The sequence below is a fragment of the Dendrobates tinctorius genome, unplaced genomic scaffold (assembly GCF_039654945.1).
Source record: "Dendrobates tinctorius isolate UK_male_01 unplaced genomic scaffold, ASM3965494v1 ptg000154l, whole genome shotgun sequence".
Taxonomy (NCBI): domain Eukaryota; kingdom Metazoa; phylum Chordata; class Amphibia; order Anura; family Dendrobatidae; genus Dendrobates; species Dendrobates tinctorius.
In genome coordinates this window covers 8951296-8975871 of record NW_027361821.1, presented here as the reverse complement: position 1 = coordinate 8975871, position 24576 = coordinate 8951296, and the positions used below count along the sequence as shown (strand labels likewise).

Sequence of the window (24576 nt, the reverse complement as noted above, 5' to 3'; positions counted from 1 at the left end):
ACTAATCTAAACCAAGCATAACATAAAGTACGTGCTTACTACTGATATTGTGCAAGCTTGCTAGCTGCTCTTCCCACCAATTTACACCTTTATTTGCTGTGGATATTTATTTTTTCCTCCAAAGACTCTGGAGATCACAGGGACTCCTAATACTACGTTTATTAGAAAGTGTAATCTCTTTACCTAGGTAGTCCTGTCTTCTTTAAAGGGAATCTGTCACCCCGGGATGTATATAACCTATCTTCTGCGCCGGCGACTTCCGCTCCAGTGACCTCCGGTGTGTGCTCCGATAAGGTGCTCTCCCCACTTCCACCCTGCACAGTCATTGCCGTGTACACATGGTTCCTAGCGATGACTGTGCAGGGAAGAATTTTGGGAGCGCATCTTATTGGAGCACACACCGGAAGTCACAGTAACTCGCCTGTGCAGGAGATCCCAGAGTTCTGCGCTCATAGAAGGCAGGATGAGGTATGTGTTCTGAAGGAGTGCAGGGCTCAGGATTCCGGGGACATAACTGGCGCTGATGAGAGGGGGTAAGTGTTACAATGCGTGGAGGGGGCAGAGATTTCGTACAGGCACCGAACGCCCCCAGAGCCTGGAAGACATCATTAACTTAAAGACTGAATATAACATTTCTCAGCATCAAGACCATTAATATGAGGCATACAGGTAGGACTAGTGTAACATTTCTATTACCGGTTTGCCCATATTAATAGGTCATATACGTCCCGTTGGGTGGGGGGAGGGGGTAGAGGAAAATATAAATAAATATACTGGAAATATGTCTGAACACTTTGAGTAACTTTTTGCATTGTTGTTTTCTTTTTCTCTTAGGATTGTGGAAGCTATCCAGGTTTTGTCACCATTCTAAGGGCATCCAATTTTGATGGCGGAAACAAGGCTGACCAGTTAGATTATGAGAATTTCCGGCATGTTGTTCACAAATGGCACTATAAGCTGACTAAGGTATAGTTAGCAAAAATATTTATTTTTTCTTTGAATAGAACATTTGAGATGAGCAAATCAATTTGCATTATCCATCCCAGCAACCCGTTCAGTGTTCTGTGGCTGCTGTACAGGAGCCCTGCAAATTACTTCAAACCTGTTGGCATCTGCCGCGCTTCCTTTGATTCGCTCACCTAGTGTCATATTGTGTGTATGCATTGTGGCCCAACAATGAAGTCACATTTGATTGACTTATCAAAAGTGAAGCCACGGGCACCAGTAGGTAGAAGGCGGCTCGCAGGACTTCCGGCTAGCAGTCATGGAATACAGACTAGTGTCCTGCGAGTAGATTCACTCATCTCTAGAGAACATGGAGTATATTTAAGCAGTTCTGGTATTATTACGTCACTTTGTTACATATTAGGTCACATCAAGTCTAGTTTACAAACTCGTAGATCTGCCTCGGGGTATGCTGTTAGAGGGGGTTTCCACCCAAAATATAACTTTTTTCCAAGTATTAGAGCGGTGGGCAAAATTGGGGCATTGTTATATTCCCGTCAAGAGATAATGCCATTTTTCTGTTTTTGTTGTGGCTGCCATCAGTCGTACTGGACATCACTTTTAGAATTGGCTGCTCAGAAGCTGACAGTAGACTTCTATTCTGTTAATATTTCATTAAAATCATCCCGAAGGTTTATTGGGTCTAGGCACATGCAACACAAGACCTTTCAATGAATGTAACGCACTGAAAGGGGGTTGGAGTAGTATGTGTGTGGCTTTGACTGTACTGTGTGTTATTTTGCAGGCGTCTGTTCATTGTCTTGAGACCGGAGAATATACCCATATCCGGAATATCCTTATTGTGCTGACCAAAATCTTACCTTGGTATCCCAAAGTGATGAACTTGGGACAAGCCCTGGAACGAAGAGTGCTCAAAATCTGCCAAGAGGAGAAAGAAAAAAGACCTGATCTTTATGCATTGGCCATGGGGTAAAATACAAGAGATATTGGCAGTCAATTAATTGTAAAATGGGCTTGGAAAAAGGGAGAAACATGGCACCTCCTAGCGCAATTACTTGAAGATGGGTTTGTAACCCCAGTCTAGTACCAGCCCCTCACAAAACCACGCAGCAAGCAGACACAATGCTGGGGATCAATGTATGGTATTGGTCCGGGTACACCAGGAACTAGATTCAGCTGGTTGTGATGTCTTGAGCATCAATGAAATGCTAAACAAGAAGTGCAGAAAACAAAACTGCACTAATTCTAGTTGGGAAAGTTGATGGAATCCAGAGTAGATCTAGCAGGAGGTGGATTAAGTGTGTATTGTTAAAAAGTTACTCAAAAGTATATATTAAAAAAGCAAAACAAAGCAAAACAGAAAGACATGAAGGTAAGGGATAAAGATTATACAACGCCCGTCATCTTCATGAGGAATCAAGTCCTCAGTTGTAATATATACGCTCGTAGACCAAGAGGTTAGCCAAAACCAAAGTATTAAAAAGTCTAAAGTAAAAACCCTTAAAAAAAAAATATTGTTCCTGTTAACTCATTTTAACCAAACACCTCCTTATTGTGCCCTTTCCCAAAGCACCCTGCTTTCCCTCTGATATACCCCTTTCCCACGCTCTTACATTATTCTTATCCACGCCCCGATGGTCCTCTTTCACACACCCCAATGGCCCTCTTTCCCACGCCCCGATAACCCTCTTTTGCCACACTCCAGCAGATAAGCATCTGGTTGCCAAAGTAAGTGGTCCAGAGCAAAGTTGTGCTGTCCATTAGGGTACCGTTACACCTAGCGACTCACCAGCGATCCCGACCAGCGATATGACGCGGTCAGGATCGCTGGTGAATCGCTAGGTGGTCGCTAGTGAGCTGCCACACAGGCAGATCTCACCAGCGACATCGCAGGGGACGGGGATCGCTACTTACCTGTCAGACGCGGCGATCCTGCGTCCTCCCGCCCGGCTCCACGCGTCGCTCGTCGTCACAGCAGGAAGCAGACGACGAGAAATGGTCCAGGAGCTTCTCGCGCGATCAGCGATTACCAGTGGGGGAGCCGGTCGGAGGTAAGTATCATATGCAGCGATATCGCTAGCAATATCGCTGCTACGTCACAAAATCGGTGACTTTACAGCGATATTGCAGTGTGTAACGGGGGCTTTTGACAAATTTCCTCTCAGCCATACCCCTGTGACCTGCAGTGTTGTTCTGTTCACATGACCTGAACGCAGCCATTGACAGACATGCCCTCTTTAGTCCATGCTGCTATCTGTGAATAAATATTTTATTTGTCGCTACCTATTTGTTACTTTATCATATATCTATATATTGAGCTCCCTATGAATTTTTACTTTAGACTTTTTATGCTATGTTCACACGTTGCTTTGTTTTTATGCCAAGTTTACGCTGCTTACCAAAAGCAGGTTTTGCTTAGTTTTTGCTGCTTTTTTGTTTCTTTACTGCGTTTTTGTCAGGGTACATCTGTCTCTTGTGCATGATAAAGTGCTGATAAGTTTTAGTGCATAAAAAAAAAATTCTGATTCTACTTCATCAAGTTTTGGCACCAAAAACACAGCAAATCCTGATACCTGTGTTCAGGGATAAAAAAAGTTGTATGCATGACATTTCTGAAATCTCATAGCATTTGCTGGTACTGTAGAACGCAGCTGAAGATTTGCGTTGTGTGAACATAGCCTTATAGTACATTTTTGTTTTCACTGATTTGTGAGGTCAGGGGTCACTACACTTGCCGTCCTCTTAGTGAATATATTGCAGTCAAGGACTCTGTTCCATTCTGCCTGATGAAGACTTCAGTCAGATGTTAAAACGCGTCTTGGGTTTTATATCTCCACCTTTAAATCTTTTTGTTGTTTTTGTATACTTTTGAGTAACTTTTTAACCCTAAAATCCTGGGTTTGTCCACCTCCTGCTATATCTACTTAGTATTCTGTCTAGAGTTCCTCCACCAGAAGTGCCTGAGGTGCAGTATTTTTCTTCGGACGACTTATTGAGTGTGAAAAGCAAAGATTAGAATATTTTCTCTTGTAGGCAGGAAACGGGACACATAAATTTGTCTCAGAAATTAGTTTCTGTTCCTATTAAACAAGTTGGCAAAGATACAGTACTGTATAGATAAAAATACAAATGTCCGTTTAGAAATGATTTTGTCTAATAGTTACAATTCATGAATCCCTGAAATTTCAGCCTCACATATAGCGGTGGTTTTGATGTCAGAACATGAGATTAAATATATTTTTCCAATACACCGGACCATAAGACGCACCCCAAATTTAGAGGAAGAAAATAGGCAAAAAAAATTTTTAATGTGTAAATAGCGGCCCGTCTTATAGCTTACCGGGGGGTGTGGTGGTGGAGCGGTGTCACAGGAGGCAGGAGCAGGCAGGGTCACTGCTTTTGGAAGCCATCGATTGCAGGAGTGGGACGATGTTGTGGGTCCGGGGCTGGGAGGAGGCGTTGTCACGTTGGTGGGAGGCAGGAGCCATTGATGGCACGGCGGTGGGCTTCAGAAAAATGCTGGCGGTACGAGGCAGGCGCACATTGCTATCTGGTGGTGGGCTGCAGGAAATAACGCAGGAAGCGGCGCATGTGCAGATTGAGATCTCGGCTCATACTTGTTTGAGACTCTTAGCGAATTAGCACCCATTGTGTACCAGGACAGTAGTAATTCTTTACATAGAAATAAATAGATCTTGCTGTGTACGCACTATAGAGTGGGGCCAGTAATTCACAGGGTAATTGTCTTGCACTGGTAATTACATTGGTGTATTTAACATGTTGTGCGAATTGCAGCTACTCTGGACAGTTGAAAAGCAGAAAATCTTTCATGGTACCTGAAAATGAATTTCATCATAAAGATGCCCCTACCAGGAGCATCATTCCACCTACTGTACAGAACGGACCAGGAGCTGTGAGTCAGCCGGCATCTGTGATGGTGAATGCAGCTAAACCCGAGGAAACCAGCGCTGAGGATATTGGTCAGTATACACAGAATACATGCCACTGACATATGTGCAATCCAAGATCTTCCATGCAACTAAATCACATGGTGGCCAATTTATCAAAGCTATAACACCATGAAAATGCTGTAAAAGTGCAAATGTTTTACCCAACTGCAAGTTGCCCAAAAATCTGGCTACATTTTGGCGTTTTTATGGCAGTTTGAATTGGCTCTGTTGAAATAGGGCGAGCTGGGGATGTAGTCACACTTGGTCGTCAAATTCATGAAATGTTCTGTCACATCATGTATGCCAGAAATGTGCTACTCCAGGCATTGACCGGAGTAATATTCCTTGTACGGCGCAGAGAGGCAAAAGCCACTCAGAAGAGGCTCCCAATTCATTAAGTAGTGTGTTCCGCTAATGAATTTAGCACCTAATACTCCAGTAAGACTGGCCAACCCAATAGCGCACTACTCCAGCCTTGATGAATCGGCCCCATAATCTTCACAATCAATGTGCGCCACAGTTTTTCATTTGATTCCACAACTTTTCATTAAGTAAAAATATTCATAAACCTCAATAGATATTCACAAGTGCTTGAGAAAGTGGGAACCCCCCCTCCCCAAACCGTCACAATATAGGTGTGTGGACACTTGCCTGCCTCCTATCGTACAGCACCTCGGTTCGACAGAGATTTCAGTAGCTGACGTTTCAATGGAGCAAGTGGATATCGGTGTTTGATCTACCGCACCGATGGTGAATATGGCGTAGTCATCTACTATTAGGATGTGAACATCTGTTGATGTTTATAAATGTCTTCACTAAAGGAAAAGTTATTGGATCAAAAAGAAAATTGGGGTATGCATTTATTGTGAAGGATATGATACTGATCAATATTGATGTAGTTTACTAGGGCTACCTTATAATGCTAAAGGGGTTATCAAGGACATATATATAATTTTTTATTTTTATATTTTTTTAGGAACCTGAGACCTTACAGGCAGGTAATGGCTAACTACCACCTGTATGTTGTGCCCAGCGTTGGCTCAGAACGATAGCGGGTCACTCCTGCCACTCACGTCAGCAGAGCAGCTATTCATCTTCTGGGCTGCCTGACAGACGGACACATTATTAATAATATTTATTTATATAGCACCATTGATTCCATGGTGCTGTACATGAGAAGGAGTTACATACAAATTACAGATATCACTTAAAGTAAACAAACTAACAAAGACAGACTGATACAGAGGGGAGAGGACCCTACCCTTGTGGGCTTACATTCTACAGGATGGTGGGGAAGGAGACAGTAGGTTGGGGGGTTGCAGCAGCTCTGTTGATGGTGAGGCTGTAGCTCCAGTAGTGTTGATGAGGCAGCAGGGTCATTGCAAGCTGTAAGCTTTCCTGAAGAGGTGGGTTTTCAGGTTCCGTCTGATGGATCCGAATGTGGTTGATAGTCGGTCATGTTGGGGCAAAGAGTTCTAGGGGATGGGGGATATTCGGGAGTAGTCTTGGAGGCGATTGAGTGAGGAGCGAATAAGTGTGGAGGAGAGGAGGGGGTCTTAGGAGGACCGGAGATTACGTGAGGGAAGATATCGAGAGATTAGTTCAGAGATATCTGGGGGAGACAGGTTATTGATGGCTTTGTAGGTCAGCATTAGTAATTTGAACTGGATACGCGGTTGGAATGGGAGCCAGTGAAGAGATTTGCAGAGTGGAGAAGCTGAGGGGTAGCGAGGAGAGAGATGAATTAGTCGAGCAGCAGAGTTAAGGATGGACTGGAGAAGTGCAAGGGTGTTAGCAGGAAGACTACAGAAAAGGATGTTGCAGTAGTCGAGGCGGGAGATGATGAGGGCATGCACAAGCATTTTACTAGATTGAGGAAAGGGCGGATTCTGCAAATATTTTCGAGCTGGAGGTGACAGGAGGTTGAAATAGCTTGGATGTGCAGTTTGAAGGTCAGGGCAGAGTCAAGGGTTACTCCGAGGCAGCGGACTTCCTGTACGAGGGAAAGCGTGATGTTGTTAATTGTGATAGATAGGTCAGGTAAGGAAAATTATGAGATGGAGGAAAGATGAGTTCGTATTTGTCCACATTGAGTTTGAGGAAGCGAGAGGAGGAGGAGGATATGGCTGATAGACACTCTGGGATTCTGGATAGCAGAGAGGTGACGTCTGGGCCAGAGAGGTAGATCTGAGTGTCGTTAGCATACAGATGGTACTGGAATCCATGTGACTGAGTTTTCCCAGGCCAAGTGTATAGATTGAGAAGAGTAGGGGTCCTAGAACAGAGATTTGGGGGGCTCCAACAGAGAGAGGGTGGGATGAGGAGGTAGAGTGGGAGATGCTGAATGCGGTTGGAAAGGTATGAGGAGATCCAGGATAGGGCGAGGTCTTTGATGCCAAAGGAGGAGAGGATCTGTAGTAGGAGGCAGTGGTCAACTATGTCGAAAGCAGAGGACAGGTCTAGAAGGAGGAGTATAGAGTATTGTCTGTTAGCTTTGGCTGTAAGTAGGTCTTAGTAATTTTGGTCAGGGCAGTCTCAGTGGAGTGATGGGGGCGGAAACCAGATTGTAGATTGTCAAAGAGCAAGTTAGACGAGAGGTGGGAGGAAAGTTCAGCGTGGATGTGCTGCTCCAGGAGTTTGGAAGCGAAAGGGAGCAGCAATATTGGGCGATAGCTGGACATAGCTGTTATGTCCCATGAATGAGACATTTTACAGACTGTCTTGTACATTTTACATGCTGTATTGCAGTCTCTCATATTGTTTTATTGTTGCTATGTGTTCCTGTGTTTGCATAGCCATATTTGCAGCCACAGGCCCCGGGAACAGAATAATAGCTGTTGGGTCGACGGTTTGCTTTTTAAGGATAGGAGTTATTTTTGGCATGCTTTAAAGCAGAAGGGAAGGTACCAGAGGTTAGTGATAGCTTAAAAAGGTGGGTTAGGGATGGGATAAGAGTGGTGGTGAGGTTGGGGAGGAGGTGGGATGGGGTCGAGTGCCAAGTTGTAAGGTGTGATTTGGAGAGGAGACAATTAAGCTCCTTTTTAGTGATGTTGGAGAGTGAGGTTATGGGATTTGGCATGCAGTCATGTCCTGTCAACAGAACAGAGTGGAAGAAGAAGCTGCTCAGTTGATGTGACCTCAGTGAAAGTTGTAGGAGTGGTCCGTGACTGCTCTGAGTCAGCAGAGATCGGCGCTATTCACAACAGGCAGGTAGTTAGCAAATACCTGCCTGCAAGTTCTTCACACAAAAAACATGTATCCTGTGTTATAAGATAGAACACAGTAAAACAAACGTATAAAAATACTCTGTTGTACAAAAAGTAACATTAAACAGCAAGTGCTAGTAAAAAGATAACAAAGCAAGGTATTTGGTTGATACATTTTTTGCAAAAAATGTTTTCTAAGGCCTGTTTCACATTTCCATTTTTCCATCAGTCAAAATTCGCCGTTTTGCAAAAAAAAACTGATCCGCCATTTTTTTTTTGGCGGATCAGTTTTTTTCCCCATTGACTTGCATTAGCGGCGGATTTTGACAGAAAAAGTTCTCTCTCTCTCTCTCTCTTTTCTCTCTTTTTCTCTCTCTCTCTTTCTCTCTCTCTCTTTCTCTCTCTTTTTCTCTCTCTCTCTTTCTCTCTCTCTCTTTCTCTCTCTCTCTTTCTCTTTCTCTCTCTTTTTCTCTCTTTTTCTCTCTTTTTCTCTCTTTTTCTCTCTTTTTCTCTCTTTTTCTCTCTTTTTCTCTCTCTCTCTCTCCTTTTCCAAGCTGCGGATCCGTCAAATCAACGGTCCAGTGGCATACGTTGGTGTCACAACGGAAACGGATTCATCTTTTGCATTTTTCACGGATTGCAACTGACCAAAAAAAACCGGAAGTGTGAAAGAGGCCTAAGCCACTCTGTGTTATAAGTTAGAATGGTAAGAGGTGGTGCATAGTGATGAGTGAACGTGCTCGGACAAGATGATATCTGTTTGAGTCCCTGCGGCTGTTCTTTGTTAGGCAATCCTTGCCTGTATTGCGGCTGTCGAACAGAAGCGAAATATGGAGGTGCGGGGACTAGAACATATTATTTGAGCACGCCGGAGACACTCTGTTCTCACACCAGCATGCTCAGATAACACCTTATCCCAGCACGCTCGCTCATCACTAGTAGAACACTATATAAGTACACCAGGCCCCGTGCCATGACGTATTACAGTGCATAATTTCTGCATATTGCAACATGGACATTTCTATGTATTCTACAAAGGTGAGATCTGTTGGCTGTTAACTTACAATGTTTTGTTTTTCTCTAAATCTAAAGAAAAACTAAAGGAGAAATCTCAAAGTACAGTGAAAACTGTTCCCAAAGCTGCAAACGCAATACCCAAAGTCACCACAAATAATGGCAATAGCTCCTTAAATAGGTATGTATTCTGCACGGAATTCTCTGGGCCCACTGCTGCCTTTACTCTTTTATAGTTTAGCCCTACATTTATCAGACGGAAATAAACACCAGTAGTTTTCTGTATTTTAAAATGGAGTATTTAATTTGTTCATTTCATGTACATTTGGTGATTTTTGCCTATTCACAAGCCTGATAATTTAAGGGGAAACTCTCACCAGGTTTCCAGCAATGTGTCGCTTATGGAGCTGCTTGCTGTAGTTTTGAAAATATCACTGTTTTCTCTGCTGCCGATCTAGCAGTTCTCTGAATGCTAAGCTCTCTATAACCATGCACACACAACTGATTAGCAGCTTCCTGCCTATGCACAGTGTACACAGGAAGCTGCCAATCAGTGTAGGGGGAGTGGGGTTGTAGAGATCGCTTGCACATGGATCACTTGAACATGGAGGACTACATGGCAGCCGGTTTACTAGTCCTCTAGTGATAATCTACTGATATCACGCTGTGATTTTATAAAAACTGTGACAAGTAGCCAAGTAAGTGGCTCGTCACTGGACTCAAGGTCTATGTCTCTACATTATACTGTTCTCAGAGTAAATAGAAAAACCATGTGACAGATTTTCTTCAAAAATAAGCTTTCTATTGTATAGGAAGTGCCATGAACTTGTGGGAAAACTAATCATTGTTGGATATTGGCATCCCAGTATAGGGAGTACATCATCGGATGGGGCTTATTTACAATGACTAACGCTATCCCAGTTTTCGTTGCCATTCCCTGCGATCAGCTAATGTTCACTTCTGCTTGTTCCTACAGCAAAATTATTAAAGAGAAGGAAGACAAAGATAAAGTGGGGAAGGAAAAGGAGAAAGATAAAAAGGAGAAGACTCCAGCGGCTCCTCTAGAGAGCAAGGCACCAGGAAAGGATGGAAAGGAGAAAGTAAAGGAAGACCGGGCAAACAAAGAAGAAAAAGTTCGAGATGTGAAGGAGAAAACGCCAAAATCTGACAAAGAGAAGGAAAAAATGAAGAAGGAAGAAAAAAATCAGAAGGAAGAAAAATCTAAAGCTGCTACAACAACCACTGAATCAAAACTGGCTGCAGAGAAGGAGAAAGAAAAGGAGCCTTCCCGGGAGAGAGAGCCTTTCAAGGAATCTAAACTAAAAGAAAGTTCCAAAGGAGGAGATAAAACCGCTGTTGCTGGGTCCTTGAAGTCCCCTGTTCCCAGATCTGAGACCTCTGAGCCTGAAAGGGGTACGTTTGTATTACTAACAGTTAAAATTAAACAAAGCACATACTAAATGATAAAGCTAATGTAAGGCTGACCGTGTCTGCAGGGACCAAGGCTGACCGTGTCTGCAGGGACCAAGGCTGACCGTGTCGGCAGGGACCAAGGCTGACCGTGCCGGCAGGGACCAAGGCTGACCGTGCCGGCAGGGACCAAGGCTGACCGTGCCGGCAGGGACCAAGGCTGTCCGTGCCGGCAGGGACCAAGGCTGTCCGTGCCGGCAGGGACCAAGGCTGAAGCTACAAACAGATATTTGTCTTCAAAACGTCAGTAGTCGCATGCATCCAAGCACAGTGTCGTAATGTGGGATACACTCTATTATATTGCTTGGATACATTTTCTCGCTCAGCAGTCCCAGGCATGTTTGTTGCTTTGCAGATTCCAGGTCATGGGGTTTAATAAAACCTTGTGCCAATGCTCCAAATGAGTCCGGAGGAGAAGCACAGACTCAAGGGTGTTTAGCGCGAATACAGCAATCCCTCAACAGAAGCGAGGATACTTTTATGTAGTGTTTAAAAGTAGCCAAATTGAACATAAAGTGACATTACACACTGTGAACTTGGCTAAAGCACCACTTCATTGTGTGTACCACTAGTTAAAACCAAGTTTTAAGATATTGTAAACTAATCTGTAAGAACAGATCACAAAACCCATTATTGTCCAAAATTCCCCGGGGCAGAGATGCAAATCCTGCCAAATAATGGACTAGACAGTTTTAAAGGAGTTGTCCAGTGCTTTTATATTGATAATGACACAAGTGTAGTTTCATGCTTTTTGACCCTAGAAGTAGAAATAAGGCCATAGAGATCAACCTATGACTTTAACATGTTGATCCGAGAGGCAGAAGGGACATTTATACAAATATTTATGAGAAATGGGGAGCCCTGTAAACGAGACCAGAACCCCCTTTGCATATAAAAGGAGGGTCCTTTTGTAAGAGATCTTTCTCTAAATATTTCATTGCAATCTGTTATATTGCTTATTCCAAAAACTAGTGTTGTTAAGAGTGGTTTTCTTTTTTCTTTTTTTTTCCCCAGAACAAAAACGTCGTAAAATTGATACGCATTCTTCCCCATCACATTCCTCAGCAGTAAAGGTTAGTATAGCATGAGGAAGCCTGTATCCATATTAGGCTCACCTGTGTGGAATACAAGAGTCCGTCTTCCTTCAAGTTGGGTGCCAATTTTCTGCCGAAAGTCGCTGGAGTATTTTTTATCTTTTTTTGTTTCCTTTATTTTTATATTGATATTTTGTATTTTGAAATTGCTCTAAAAATTGCCCTGTTTGGACTATTTTTCTATAAAGTATTTTTCTAAAATGGCAAATATTAAGCTAAATCTTCAAGGACCTAGCATTCATATTTTTGTACATAGCGTGAAGAAAGTTTGTTCGGAAGTGCCTGAATATTACTAAGAGAGATAAATGGCTCCAAGTAAACCACCTGCAAGATGAGTCCAGAAGATATAGATTTTTTTAAAATTTTTTTTATTATTTCTACATTCTACATTGGTTTCTATTTTTGTGGGAGAGTTTTCTACTTAGAAGATTTTGTGGATCCTGTGGGGATATTCTGATGCCTTCTGAATTCCTCAGGCGATGCAAGCTTCATTTTTGCCGAAATGTGCCTTCTACGAAGGAGTCGTGAAAGGTGTCCCTGTAACATCTGGTGATGATCGAGCCTGCAGTAGTTGTGTAATTTGGGCATGCCGCTTCCTTTAGATGTACCCTGGAAAGTTCACCTTGATGCCTACGTGTGGCCACCGTCTAATCGTCTCACAAACCCAAGAAAATTCCATTTTGGCCAGCGAGCTGTAGCTGTCATGGGCATAGCCTGCGTTGAAGACTTGGAGATTTCTGTACCCATGCACATTTTCTTATTTTTTTCTTGATACTCTTGTCAAATCATCTTCCCCCATCCCCATCATTTCTATGATGATCATCAAAACTGTAAGTCCCATACGTCTGCCCATGAAGCGCTTGGAGTACCGAGATGTGCCTTGCAACTGTCAATGGATTTTCATCAATATTTTTTTTTTTACATTTTTTTTTTTCCCTTTTCTCGTATTTTGGTAAGGTAATATGACTTGACAGAATATATTCTGATTATGAAAACAACTGTTCTGCACAAGTTTAATGTCACATTTCATTTCACCTTTGCCCCTTTCTGTTGTTTTTTTCCATCCTCCTGTACGTTTTATAGAGCTAAAATGTAAAGCTTTTGCTTGGCTCTAAACATGAAATTTATTTTTTTTTGTCATGTTTTTCTTAATTTGCCTTTTTTGGTTTTCCTTTTTTTTTGTAAATTTCCAACACCCTTTTTTCTTTCTATCTATGCTCAGCTTATAAATATCCATTTACCGTGTAGCAGTTTCCATGTTGATTTTTCTTTGTTCAGTGTTAACAGCATCCAAAGATTTATTTCCCACCCCCCCTCTCAAAGGAATAGCTGTATTTTCTCAAGGTCACAACCATGGGTCTCGTTTCTGACAACTATCCAGCTCACGTGTCATCTCCATTCATTTTCTACAGGACAACCTCAATGAATTTAAAGACTCTTCAGCAAAGGTTTGCGTTCCTTCCATCATTGTCATTTATTTGCAGCATAACAGAATGCATTTTGCATTTATATAGCATCTTGCCTCCTTTTAGGTTTGGTGTAATTTACTGTTAGAATATCTGCTATAAAGACGTGATAAATATTTAAATAATACTTGAAAAGTAATCTGATGGGAGTTGTCAGCATTTGTGGCTTATGCAAAGAGCATGATATACTGTATATTTCCGTGTAGTGTCAATGTGCCAGTGATTTAGATGGCAGAACATTATCCTAAAGTGTAAGAATAAGCTGAATGTGATGGGAATAAATTATAAACCCTGGAAGGAAAGCACAGACAACCATGCAGTGGAGTACGTTAAAAGGTTTGCCCGGTACCTGAAATGTCCTTTCTAAATACACTGGTCAAAAAAATAAAGGGAACTCTTAAACAACAGAATATAACTCCAAATAAATCAAACTTCTGTGAAATCAAACTGTCCACTTAGGAAGCAACACTGATTGACAAACAAGGCTGACGTAGCTGTCCTGCTGCTGGGTTGTTGCCCTCCCATGGCCCCCTCCATGTGTCCTGGTGTACTGGCCTGTCTCCTGGTAGCGCCTCCAGCCTCTGGACACTACGCTGACAGACACGGCAAACCTTCTTCCACAGCTTGGATTGATGTGCCATCCTGGATGAGCTGCACTACCTGAGCCACTTGTGTGGGTTGTAGAGTCCGTCTTAAGCTACCACGAGTGTGAAAGCACAACCAACATTCAAAAGTGACCAAAACATCAGTCAGAAAGCATTGGTACTGAGATGTGGTCTGTGGTCACCACCTGCAGAACCACTCCTTTATTGAGTGTGTCTTGATAATTGCCATTAACTTCCATCTGTTGTCTATTCCATTTGCACAACAGCATGTGAAATTGATTGTCAGTCAGCGTTGCTTCCTAATTGGACAGTTTGATTTCACAGAAGTTTGATTTACTTGGAGTTATATTCTGTTGTTTATGTTCCCTTTTATTTTTTTTTGAGCAGTGTATATATTTTTTCACGTTTTTTGTAAATTGCTTTATTACACAATATCTTACACTTCTCCCTATCCTACTAATCCCTACATATAATACATATATGATAATGCCCAGTATCAGAGAACGAGACAAGGCGGTGACCATGGTCCAAAAACGCCTTGTGCATGGATTACCACTCCATATGCTAATCTTAAAAAGGAGAAAACGGAGTAACGGATACAAAATATATGCAAAAGTATAAATTTTATTAATACTCACATCAAGTGCTGACAAGTATACAAGTTGACTAAAATAGGGGGGATAAGCCCCAATGATACAACAATCAGGACAGACAAGGACAGGGTAAATAAAATGATACCAGTGCTCGAAATCTACATGGCACAACGTTCAGTCAGCCCATGGGCATTGCACATAACAGACATGTGTCTAATGGTAAAAGATAGTCAAATATGGCATACTCAATTAAATGTGTATTGTACATAGTTGTACATGTCTAGAGCGCCAAAAAAAAAAAACAAAAAACCATCCAGAGGGGTCAATGTGCAAGTCCAATGGACACTGAACATAAATGAATCAATGACATGTGGAAGGATTCTTACATAGTAAATAACATATGTATCAACATATCAAAACTGCGCAATTGTGCCAGAGAGAACCCGGGAGACGACCCGCCCAGCGGTCCAAATGACCGAAGTGTGGAAACAAGTAAAGGCAGGCTGCTTACCGGGGAGCAGAGGAGGTGAAGGCCCATGCAACGACACCCGACGTACGTTTTTTTGGCGCTCTAGACATGTACAACTATGTACAATACACATTTAATTGAGTATGCCATATTTGACTATCTTTTACCATTAGACACATGTCTGTTATGTGCAATGCCCATGGGCTGACTGAACGTTGTGCCATGTAGATTTCGAGCACTGGTATCATTTTATTTACCCTGTCCTTGTCTGTCCTGATTGTTGTATCATTGGGGCTTATCCCCCCTATTTTAGTCAACTTGTATACTTGTCAGCACTTGATCATAGAATCATAGAATCGTAGAGTTGGAAGGGACCTCCTGGGCCATCTGGTCCAACCCCCTGCTCAAAGCAGGATTCGCTAAATCATCCCAGTCAGATGTCTGTCCAGCCTCTGTTTGAAGACTTCCATTGAAGGAGAACTCACCACTTCTCGTGGCAGCCTGTTCCACTCATTGATCACTCTAACTGTCAAAAAGTTTTTTCTAATATCTAATCTGTGTCTCCTCCCATTCAGTTTCATCCCATTGCTTCTAGTCTTTCCTTGTGCAAATGAGAATAAAGTTGATCCTTCTACAATGTGACAGCCCTTTAGATATTTGTAGACAGCAATTAAGTCTCCTCTCAGTCTTCTCTTTTGCAAACTAAACATTCCCAAATCCTGCAACCTTTCCTCATAAGACAGGGTTTGCAGACCGGTCACCATTCTGGTCGCTCTTTTCTGAACTTGCTCCAGTTTGTTGATGTCTTTTTTAAAATGTGGTGCCCAAAACTGGACACAATATTCCAGATGAGGTCTGACCAAAGAGGAGTAGAGGGAAATAATGACTTCACGTGATCTAGACTGTATGCTTCTGTTAATACATCCTAGAATTGCATTTGCCTTTTTTGCTGCTGCATCACACTGTTGACTCATATTCAGTCTGTGATCTATTAGTATACCCAAGTCTTTTTCACATGTGCTGTCACTTAGCCCTATTCCTCCCATTCTATATATGCTTTTTTCATTTTTATTGCCCAGATGTAGTACTTTGCATTTCTCCCTGTTAAAAACCATTCTGTTAGTTACTGCCCACTTCTCCAGTTTATTTAAATCTTTTTGAATCCTCTCTCTCTCTTCTCTAGTATTAGCTATCCCTCCTAGCTTTGTGTCATCAGCAAATTTAATCAGTTTACCCTCAATTCCTTCATCTAAATCGTTGATAAAGATGTTGAACAATACAGGGCCCAGGACAGAGCCCTGTGGTACCCCACTTGAGACATTCTTCCAACTGGATGTGCAGCCATTTACGACCACTCTTTGGGTCCGATCACTAAGCCAGCTATGAATCCACCTAACAGTTGCCTTGTCCATTCCATACTTAGTCATTTTTTCAATAAGGATTGTATGAGAGACTTTGTCAAATGCTTTGCTGAAGTCAAGATATACTATATCTACAGCATTTCCTTGATCCACCCAATCAGTGATACCATCATAGAAGGAAATTAAGTTAGTCTGACATGACTTATTAGTTACAAACCCATGCTGACTCTGTTTGATCACTTCATTCTTATCCAGGTATTGACTTAAATGTTGTTTAATAATTTGTTCAAAGATCTTTCCTGGTATAGAAGTCAGACTCACCGGCCTATAGTTGCCTGGGTCCACCTTCTTCCCCTTTTTGAAGATAGGAACAACATTTGCTCTTCTCCAGTCTTCTGGCACTTCTCCTGTTCTCCAAGAATTTTCAAAGATTATGGAGAGTGGTTCAGAAATTTCTTCTGCTATCTCCTTCAGTACTCTGGGGTGTAATTCATCTGGACCTGGAGACTTGAATTCATTTAGGTTAGCTAAGTGTTTCCTCACTATCTTTCTGTTTATAGATATCCTGGATTCTTCTATTCCCTCAATAGGACAGTGAATAACAGTTGGTGTTACATTTCCTTTCTGAGAGAAAACAGATGCAAAATAGGAATTTAAAAGTTCAGCCTTCTCAACATCCTGTCTTACCATTTCATCATTTTCATCCTGTAAAAATCCTATAGCATCTTTGACTTTTCTTTTACTTTTGACATATCCCCAAAATCCTTTATTATTGCTTTTGACATCTCTTGCAAGCCTCAATTCATTTTCAGCTTTAGATAATCTGATTTGTGCCCTGCAGATTCTGCAGACAGCATTATATTCTTCTTTAGATATGCCTCCCTCTTTCCATTTTATAAACATTTTTTTCTTCCTTTTTAGCATGTGCTTAAGTTCTGTGTTCACCCATCCTGGTTTCCTTAAATGCTTCCTATTCTTCCCTCTTTTCGGAATTGTTAACAACTGTGCTTTGAGAATTTCATTTTTCAAGATTTCCCATCCTTCCTGGACATTTTTGTCTTTAAGGATATCCAGCCATTGGATCCCTCCAATTCTCTTTCTGAATCACTTAAAATCTGCCTTTCTGAAATCTAACCTTGACGTCTGAGTCTTCACAGGTCTTCCGCCTCTAGTTATCCAAAATTCTAAAATAGCATGGTCGCTACCTCCTAGGGTTCCAGCCACTTTTACCTCCTCAACCATTTCCTCCCTGTTTATAAGGATTAGATCCAAGGTAGCAGTTCCCCTTGTTTTCTCCCCTACCTTTTGGAAGATAAAGTTGTCAGCAAGAGAGGATAAGAATTTCCTTGACCTGTTAGTTTTGCCTGAGAGAGATTCCCAACAAATGTCTGGATAGTTGAAATCTCCCATGACAACTATGTCATATTTTTTGGAGAACTTGGCCATTTGATGCATAAAGAGTTCATCCATATCTTCAGCTTGCACAGGCGGCCTGTAGTAAATGCCTACAATGGTGTCCTTTCCATTGTTCTGTCCTTGTATTCTTACCCAAACAGTTTCCACAGAACTCCCAGTCTCTGAAGCTTCAATCTCTGTGCAGATATACGCGTTTCTAACATACAATGCAACACCCCCTCCTCGTTTATCAAGTCTGTTTCTTGCAAATAAGTTGTATCCTTCTAGTCTTGTATTCCAATCATGTGTATCGTCCCACCAAGTTTCAGTGATTCCAATGACATCATATTTCTTTTCCTGTGTTAGTAGTTCCAATTCTCCTTGTTTGTTGCCCATGCTTTGTGCATTAGTATAGAAACATTTTAGTTTGTGATTGGTTTCTCTTTCTCCAATATTTTTATTAATTAGATTCTTTCGTCTTTGTTCTTCCTTTCCACTTCTATTAGCAGAGTTCTCAATAGCATTTGTCAGGTGTATGGCTTTTTCTGGTCTTTTGCTTCCCTTCCCATGTTGTTCTAGTTTAAAGCTCTCCTTACAAGTGTAGCAAGGCGACTTCCAAATACATGCTTTCCAGTCTTCGTAAGGTGCACCCCATCTCTAGCAAGTAGTCCATCGTATAAGTAGTTCACTCCGTGATCCAGAAATCCAAATCGTTGCTGACGGCACCATCGACGTAGCCAGTTGTTCACCTGCAGAATCTTATTCCACCTCCTTGGTCCATGGCCATCCACTGGGAGGATGGAAGAGAAGACTACCTGCGCTCCCAGTTCTTTCACTTTCTTGCCTAAGTCTTCAAAGTCTCTGCAGATGGTTTCCAGGTCATTTCTTGCGGTGTCATTTGTCCCCACATGTAGTAGCAGGAATGGGTAGTCATCTGTAGGTCTGAAGAGTCCTGATATCCTGTCAGACACATCTTTAATTGTGAGTATTAATAAAATTTATACTTTTGCATATATTTTGTATCCGTTACTCCGTTTTCTCCTTTTTAAGATAATCCCTACATATGTTTTTCTTTTCTTGCTTCACTTCTTGTGATGTTTCGTTTGAGAGGAGTCTCAAAAATGACTTCACAGAATGATGCCTCTATAGTCACTTGCCCACATCTTCTATTACCTTCCTTCCTGCAACAGGGCATCATAAAGGGGCTGTGTTGCAATTACTTAATACAGTTTCTTTCATCGCCACTCTCTGTAGATGTCCTGGTTCCATGGCACTGATAGAAGTTGTGGAAAAGGCAAGTGTAGCTCTTGCTCTCTGCTCTGTCACCGCAACTGCAGCTTTTAAAATGGCTGTCAACTACTAGGACAACTCCTTCTTAAACTAAATGTTCAGCCCTGATAAAATAAAGCAAATACTCGCCTCCCGTCCTGGCTCCGGTCCTGCGGTGTCTGCACTTTCGGTCTCAGGGCTGTGATGCGGTGGAATGATACGTGATGCCCAGCGCCCAATCAGTGCTGGCATAACTCTCCCCTCTTCGGAGAAACTGAACATGAAGAATTCCAGGCTGCAGCTGATGCAGGACATCCTCTCCATGTTCAGTTTGTCCAAAGGCGGAGACAGTGACGCCAGCTCTGATTGGTCACTGGTGTTATGTGTCACAACACCGCATCACAGCATCGGTGAGAGCAAATGCCTACACAGCGGGAACTGTGCCAGCACCGTAGAGAAGTATTTGCTTTATAATTTTATTGGGGCCAAACATTTAGTTTAAGAAGGTGTTGTCCTAGTAGTTCACAACCCCTTTAACTGTGTAACAAGATGTCTCCAGGGAGCAGAGATAGCAGCAGTATGAGTGATACCAAGTGCTGTCACACAGTCATCATCACCCTGAAGCAAATCGTCATCAGCAGGTCTGTGGTGTCGGAATCTGTGTCCATTTTGATGGAGTTGGAGTCTGTATAAAATGGACTGACTCCTAAAATATATAATACATTGAGTACAGTAGTACAATGCAGGATTTGCTGTAAATGTTTTCAGAATAATTTGGGATAGTTTTGGAAATATCCTATAAATGTCTGTTCTGTTCCTGATATAAAGATCTCAGCTTTTAGTTGAGATGAATCTGTGCTGCACTTTATGTACATGCTCAGTAGTGACCGATGCTGTGGAGTCATAGATGAGATAAATCTGTGCTGCCCTTTATGTACATGCTCAGTAGTGACCAGTGCTGTGGGGTCGTAGATGAGATGAATCTGTGCTGCACTTTATGTACATGCTCAGTAGTGACCAGTGCTGTGGGGTCGTAGATGAGATGAATCTGTGCTGCCCTTTATGTACATGCTCAGTAGTGACCAGTGCTGTGGGGTTGTAGATGACATGAATCTGTGCTGCACTTTATGTACATGCTCAGTAGTGACCAGTGCTGTGGGGTCATAGATGAGATGAATCTGTGCTGCACTTTATGTACATGCGCATGCTCAGTAGTGATCAGTGCTGTGGGGTCATAGATGAGATGAATCTGTGCTGCACTTTATGTACATGCTCAGTAGTGTCCAGTGCTGTGGGGTTATAGATGAGATGAATCTGTGCTGCACTTTATGTACATGCTCAGTAGTGACCAGTGCTGTGGGGTCATAGATGAGATGAATCTGTGCTGCGCTTTATGTACATGCTCAGTAGTGACCAGTGCTGTGGAGTCATAGATGAGATGAATCTGAGCTGCGCTTTATGTACATGCTCAGTAGTGACCAGTGCTGTGGGGTCATAGATGAGATGAATCTGTGCTGCACTTTATGTACATGCTCAGTAGTGACCAGTGCTGTGGGGTCATAGATGAGATAAATCTGTGCTGCACTTTATGTACATGCTCAGTAGTGACCAGTGCTGTGGGGTCATAGATGAGATAAATCTGTGCTGCACTTTATGTACATGCTCAGTAGTGACCAGTGCTGTGGGGTCGTAGATGAGATGAATCTGTGCTGCACTTTATGTACATGCTCAGTAGTGACCAGTGCTGTGGGGTTGTAGATGAGATGAATCTGTGCTGCACTTTATGTACATGCTCAGTAGTGACCAGTGCTGTGGAGTCATAGATGAGATGAATCTGTGCTGCACTTTATGTACATGCTCAGTAGTGACCAGTGCTGTGGAGTCATAGATGAGATGAATCTGTGCTGCACTTTTTGTACATGCTCAGTAGTGACCAGTGCTGTGGGGTTGTAGATGAGATGAATCTGTGCTGCCCTTTATGTACATGCTCAGTAGTGACCAGTGCTGTGGGGTTGTAGATGAGATGAATCTGTGCTGCACTTTATGTGCATGCTCAGTAGTGACCAGTGCAGTGGACTTAGAAGCAGTGGCAGTACAGACAAAGCCACAATTTGGACGCTGCACTCACCTCTCCTGCAGTGTCTATCATTACGGATCCAGGATATTTTCAGAGGGCGGTAATGCAAGTAACCAAAACGCCACCCCCTGATGACATCCTATTGAATGTGGGATGATAACGCTGCACGAAAGTGAGTGCAGCCCCAACCTCCTGTGACGTCCTGTTTGAGACTACACTTAAACGAAACCTTAGAAAAGGACATTTTAGGTTCCTCATAAAGTGTTGTGTCTCCATGCCAGCCTCTATGCATACCTCCTATCCCTCCCATACCTATGGACTACGAAGGGAGGGATTTTTCTGAAGCTAAACCCAGAGCAGTCAGCTCATTGAGCTCTGCTTTGTCTTAATGTTGATTTAAGATGTAATACATTCTTAATAATAGTTTCTTAAAGCGTTTGTCCACATTTAGAGATATTACTTTATTTTTTATTATACCTAAATGCATTTCAGGCTAAAAATAATTTTTAATTTTATTGGGTACAAAAGAATATATGAGAATAGACAAGGAGAAAAAATACAAACACACAAAATACTAATATAAAGTGTAATAATCACATTAATATAAATAAAGATATAAATATATAAAAAAATGTGATTGAACCAATCTCCCAAGAAAAGGATGGCAGACCATCCGGTGTATATGAAAAGATTTACTCAAGGGTGGATAAAAAAGTGCCACAAGATAAGAGCAGAATGTGCAGCATGAATGATGATACAATGATGGTACAATGATAAAGTAATAAAAATAATAATAATAATAACAAATGGCAAAATTTTTGTGGAAAAAATGCCTTTATTAAAATATATTGGCACAACAATTAAGTGCATTAAAATTATATATATATAATCATAAAAAGGAAAAATAATAATAAAATATAAAACCACATATGCGGTATACTTATGTATATTGGAAAACCCGTTCCTTAACAAGAAAGGCTGAATTAATAATACAGGTCAAAAAGTGCATAATTATAGTGACACAAAAAAATAAATATACATTAATAAATGTGCCAAAAGTGCAGCTGTGCAAATAAGTAAAAAACGCCCTAAGGCGTGTGCTATTAAACCAAAAAAATAAAAAGAAAAAATTATACCTGTAAGCCGATGACCGCAATGTGGATAATATAATGACGCGCCCCGACGCGCGTTTCGGAAATAAAATCTCCTTCGTCAGGGGGATAGATACATCATAGTGTGGACGGACGATTATTTATAAGGGAATCAATTAAACCCAAAATATTCCCTTATAAATAATCGAAGGAGATTTTATTTCCGAAACGCGCGTCGGGGCGCGTCATTATATTATCCACATCGCGGTCATTGGCTTACAGGTATATTTTTTTTCTTTTTATTTTTTTGGTTTAATAGCACACGCCTTAGGGCGTTTTTTACTTATTTGCACAGCTGCACTTTTGGCACATTTATTAATGTATATTTATTTTTTTGTGTCACTATAATTATGCACTTTTTGACCTGTATTATTAATTCAGCCTTTCTTGTTATGGAACGGGTTTTCCAATATACATAAGTATACCGCATATGTGGTTTTATATTTTATTATTATTATTTTTCCTTTTTATGATTATATATATATATATATATATATATATATATATATATATATATATATATAAAATTTTAATGCACTTAATTGTTGTGCCAATATATTTTAATAAAGGCATTTTTTCCACAAAAATTTTGCCATTTGTTATTATTATTATTTTTATTACTTTATCATTGTACCATCATTGTATCATCATTCATGCTGCACATTCTGCTCTTATCTTGTGGCACTTTTTTATCCACCCTTGAGTAAATCTTTACAAAAGAATATATATAAAAGGCTACATGATGTCCATATTAACCATAACATACCCCAAGGGGGCAAATGCACAGACCAAGAAAAAACACGGGAAAATAATGACAGTATTCCTCATATGGTATCATGAAGAAGCAAGAGGGCGACACGCGCGTCAGGGCGCGGGGGTTTGGGCACTGGACCACGATCACCACCGCAGTTTTGCTAAGGTATTTATGAGCTATACCGCTATTATACGTATCTCTTATCCCAGTAGTAACTGGATTTTTGGGCCGTTTATTTATATAAATAGACCTTTCTAGGTCAATCAGGCACTGGCACTTTATATATAACTCTTGATCTGGTAACTCATTGTATTATATTTATTGCCTTAAAGGGATATTGATTTAAGGGATTTATTCCAGTGGTCGTGTGGGGGTATTCATTAGTGTTAGGGTACCGTTACACCTAGCGACTCACCAGCGATCCCGACCAGCGATATGACGTGGTCAGGATCGCTGGTGAATCGCTAGGTGGTAGCTAGTGAGCTGCCACTCAGGCAGATCTCACTAGCGACATCGCTGGGGACGGGGGCCACTACTTACCTGTCAGACGTGGCGATCCTGCGTCCTCCCGCCCGGCTCCACGCGTCGCTCGTCGTCACAGCAGGAAGCGCCGCAGGAAGCAGACGACGAGGAATGATCCAGGACCTTCTCGCGCGATCAGCGATTACCAGTGGGGGAGCCGGTCGGAGGTAAGTATCATATGCAGCGATATCGCTAGCAATATCGCTGCAACGTCACAAAATCGGTGACTTTACAGCGATAATGCTAGCGATATCGCAGTGTGTAACGGGGGCTTTATTGATATACCAGAATATATTGTGTTACCTTTTGTGTACTATGTGAATGACTGACTGGTATACCATATCAGGAATACTGTCATTATTTTCCCCTGTTTATTCTTGGTCTGTGCATTTGCCGCCTTGGGGTATGTTATGGTTAATATGGACATGTAGACTTTTATATATATTCTTTTGTACCCAATAAAATTATGTGATTATTACATATATTTTTTGGTTCGCTTTATTTTGGGTAATTTAGTTACATCTTTTGCCCATCTGTGTATGTTGATGTGGTTTAAGTGCCAATCGTATTATCTTTAGGACACTATAGTGTTTTAAAAATAATTTCTGCCATTCGTGTTCTCTAGGAATCTTGCACCTTTTCCCTTCTACAGCCTCTGTGCTGTAACTCTTTCTGTCTTTTTCTGAGCTCCTCTTGGCTCATTTAGGACCTCAGCCACATCAAAGTTGAATACTCGGGGATTGAAAGAGCCTGTAAAAGCCATAACAGTGCAACATTTTTAATGAAGCCCCATTGCAAAAATGATTTTGACTTTTAGAGGCTTGTTTCCCTGAGCATTCAACTTTGATCTGGTCTGCGGTCCTAAATCTGCTGAGAGGAGCTCAAAAAAGACAGATAAAGCGTAACAAACTCTCTGGTCAGACCGCTGGCACAAGCTCACTGATGGATCCTCAGTTAACTCATTCTACAGCCAAGAAATAGACAGTGCAACACAGAGGTATTAGAAGACAAATGGTGCAAAATTTTGAAATGATTTTTAGCTGAAAAATTCATTTAATTAAAAAAAAAAAATGTCCTCAAAGGTTGAAAACCCTTTTAACTAATATCTAAGCACGCTCTTTGGAGAAATATACATTTCAACCAGTGCCATGTTTGTCCATCTTTTTTCCTCCTCTTGGCGCTTTTTTAAGGGAGGTGGTAAGTTTGATGGATAA

At 41.5% G+C, this 24576-nt stretch overlaps 1 protein-coding gene across 1 annotated transcript in view; it reads left to right on the top strand.

Annotated features, from left to right (window-relative positions):
- THOC2 (THO complex subunit 2) overlaps positions 1-24576 on the top strand; it is a 231251-nt gene that overhangs the window by 160677 nt on the left and 45998 nt on the right. The window contains exons 27-33 of the mRNA XM_073547602.1: positions 835-966; positions 1751-1935; positions 4762-4946; positions 9215-9317; positions 10113-10549; positions 11621-11679; positions 13113-13148. Coding sequence (XP_073403703.1) covers positions 835-966; positions 1751-1935; positions 4762-4946; positions 9215-9317; positions 10113-10549; positions 11621-11679; positions 13113-13148 — 1137 coding nt within the window. The remainder of the gene's footprint in view (positions 1-834; positions 967-1750; positions 1936-4761; positions 4947-9214; positions 9318-10112; positions 10550-11620; positions 11680-13112; positions 13149-24576) is intronic.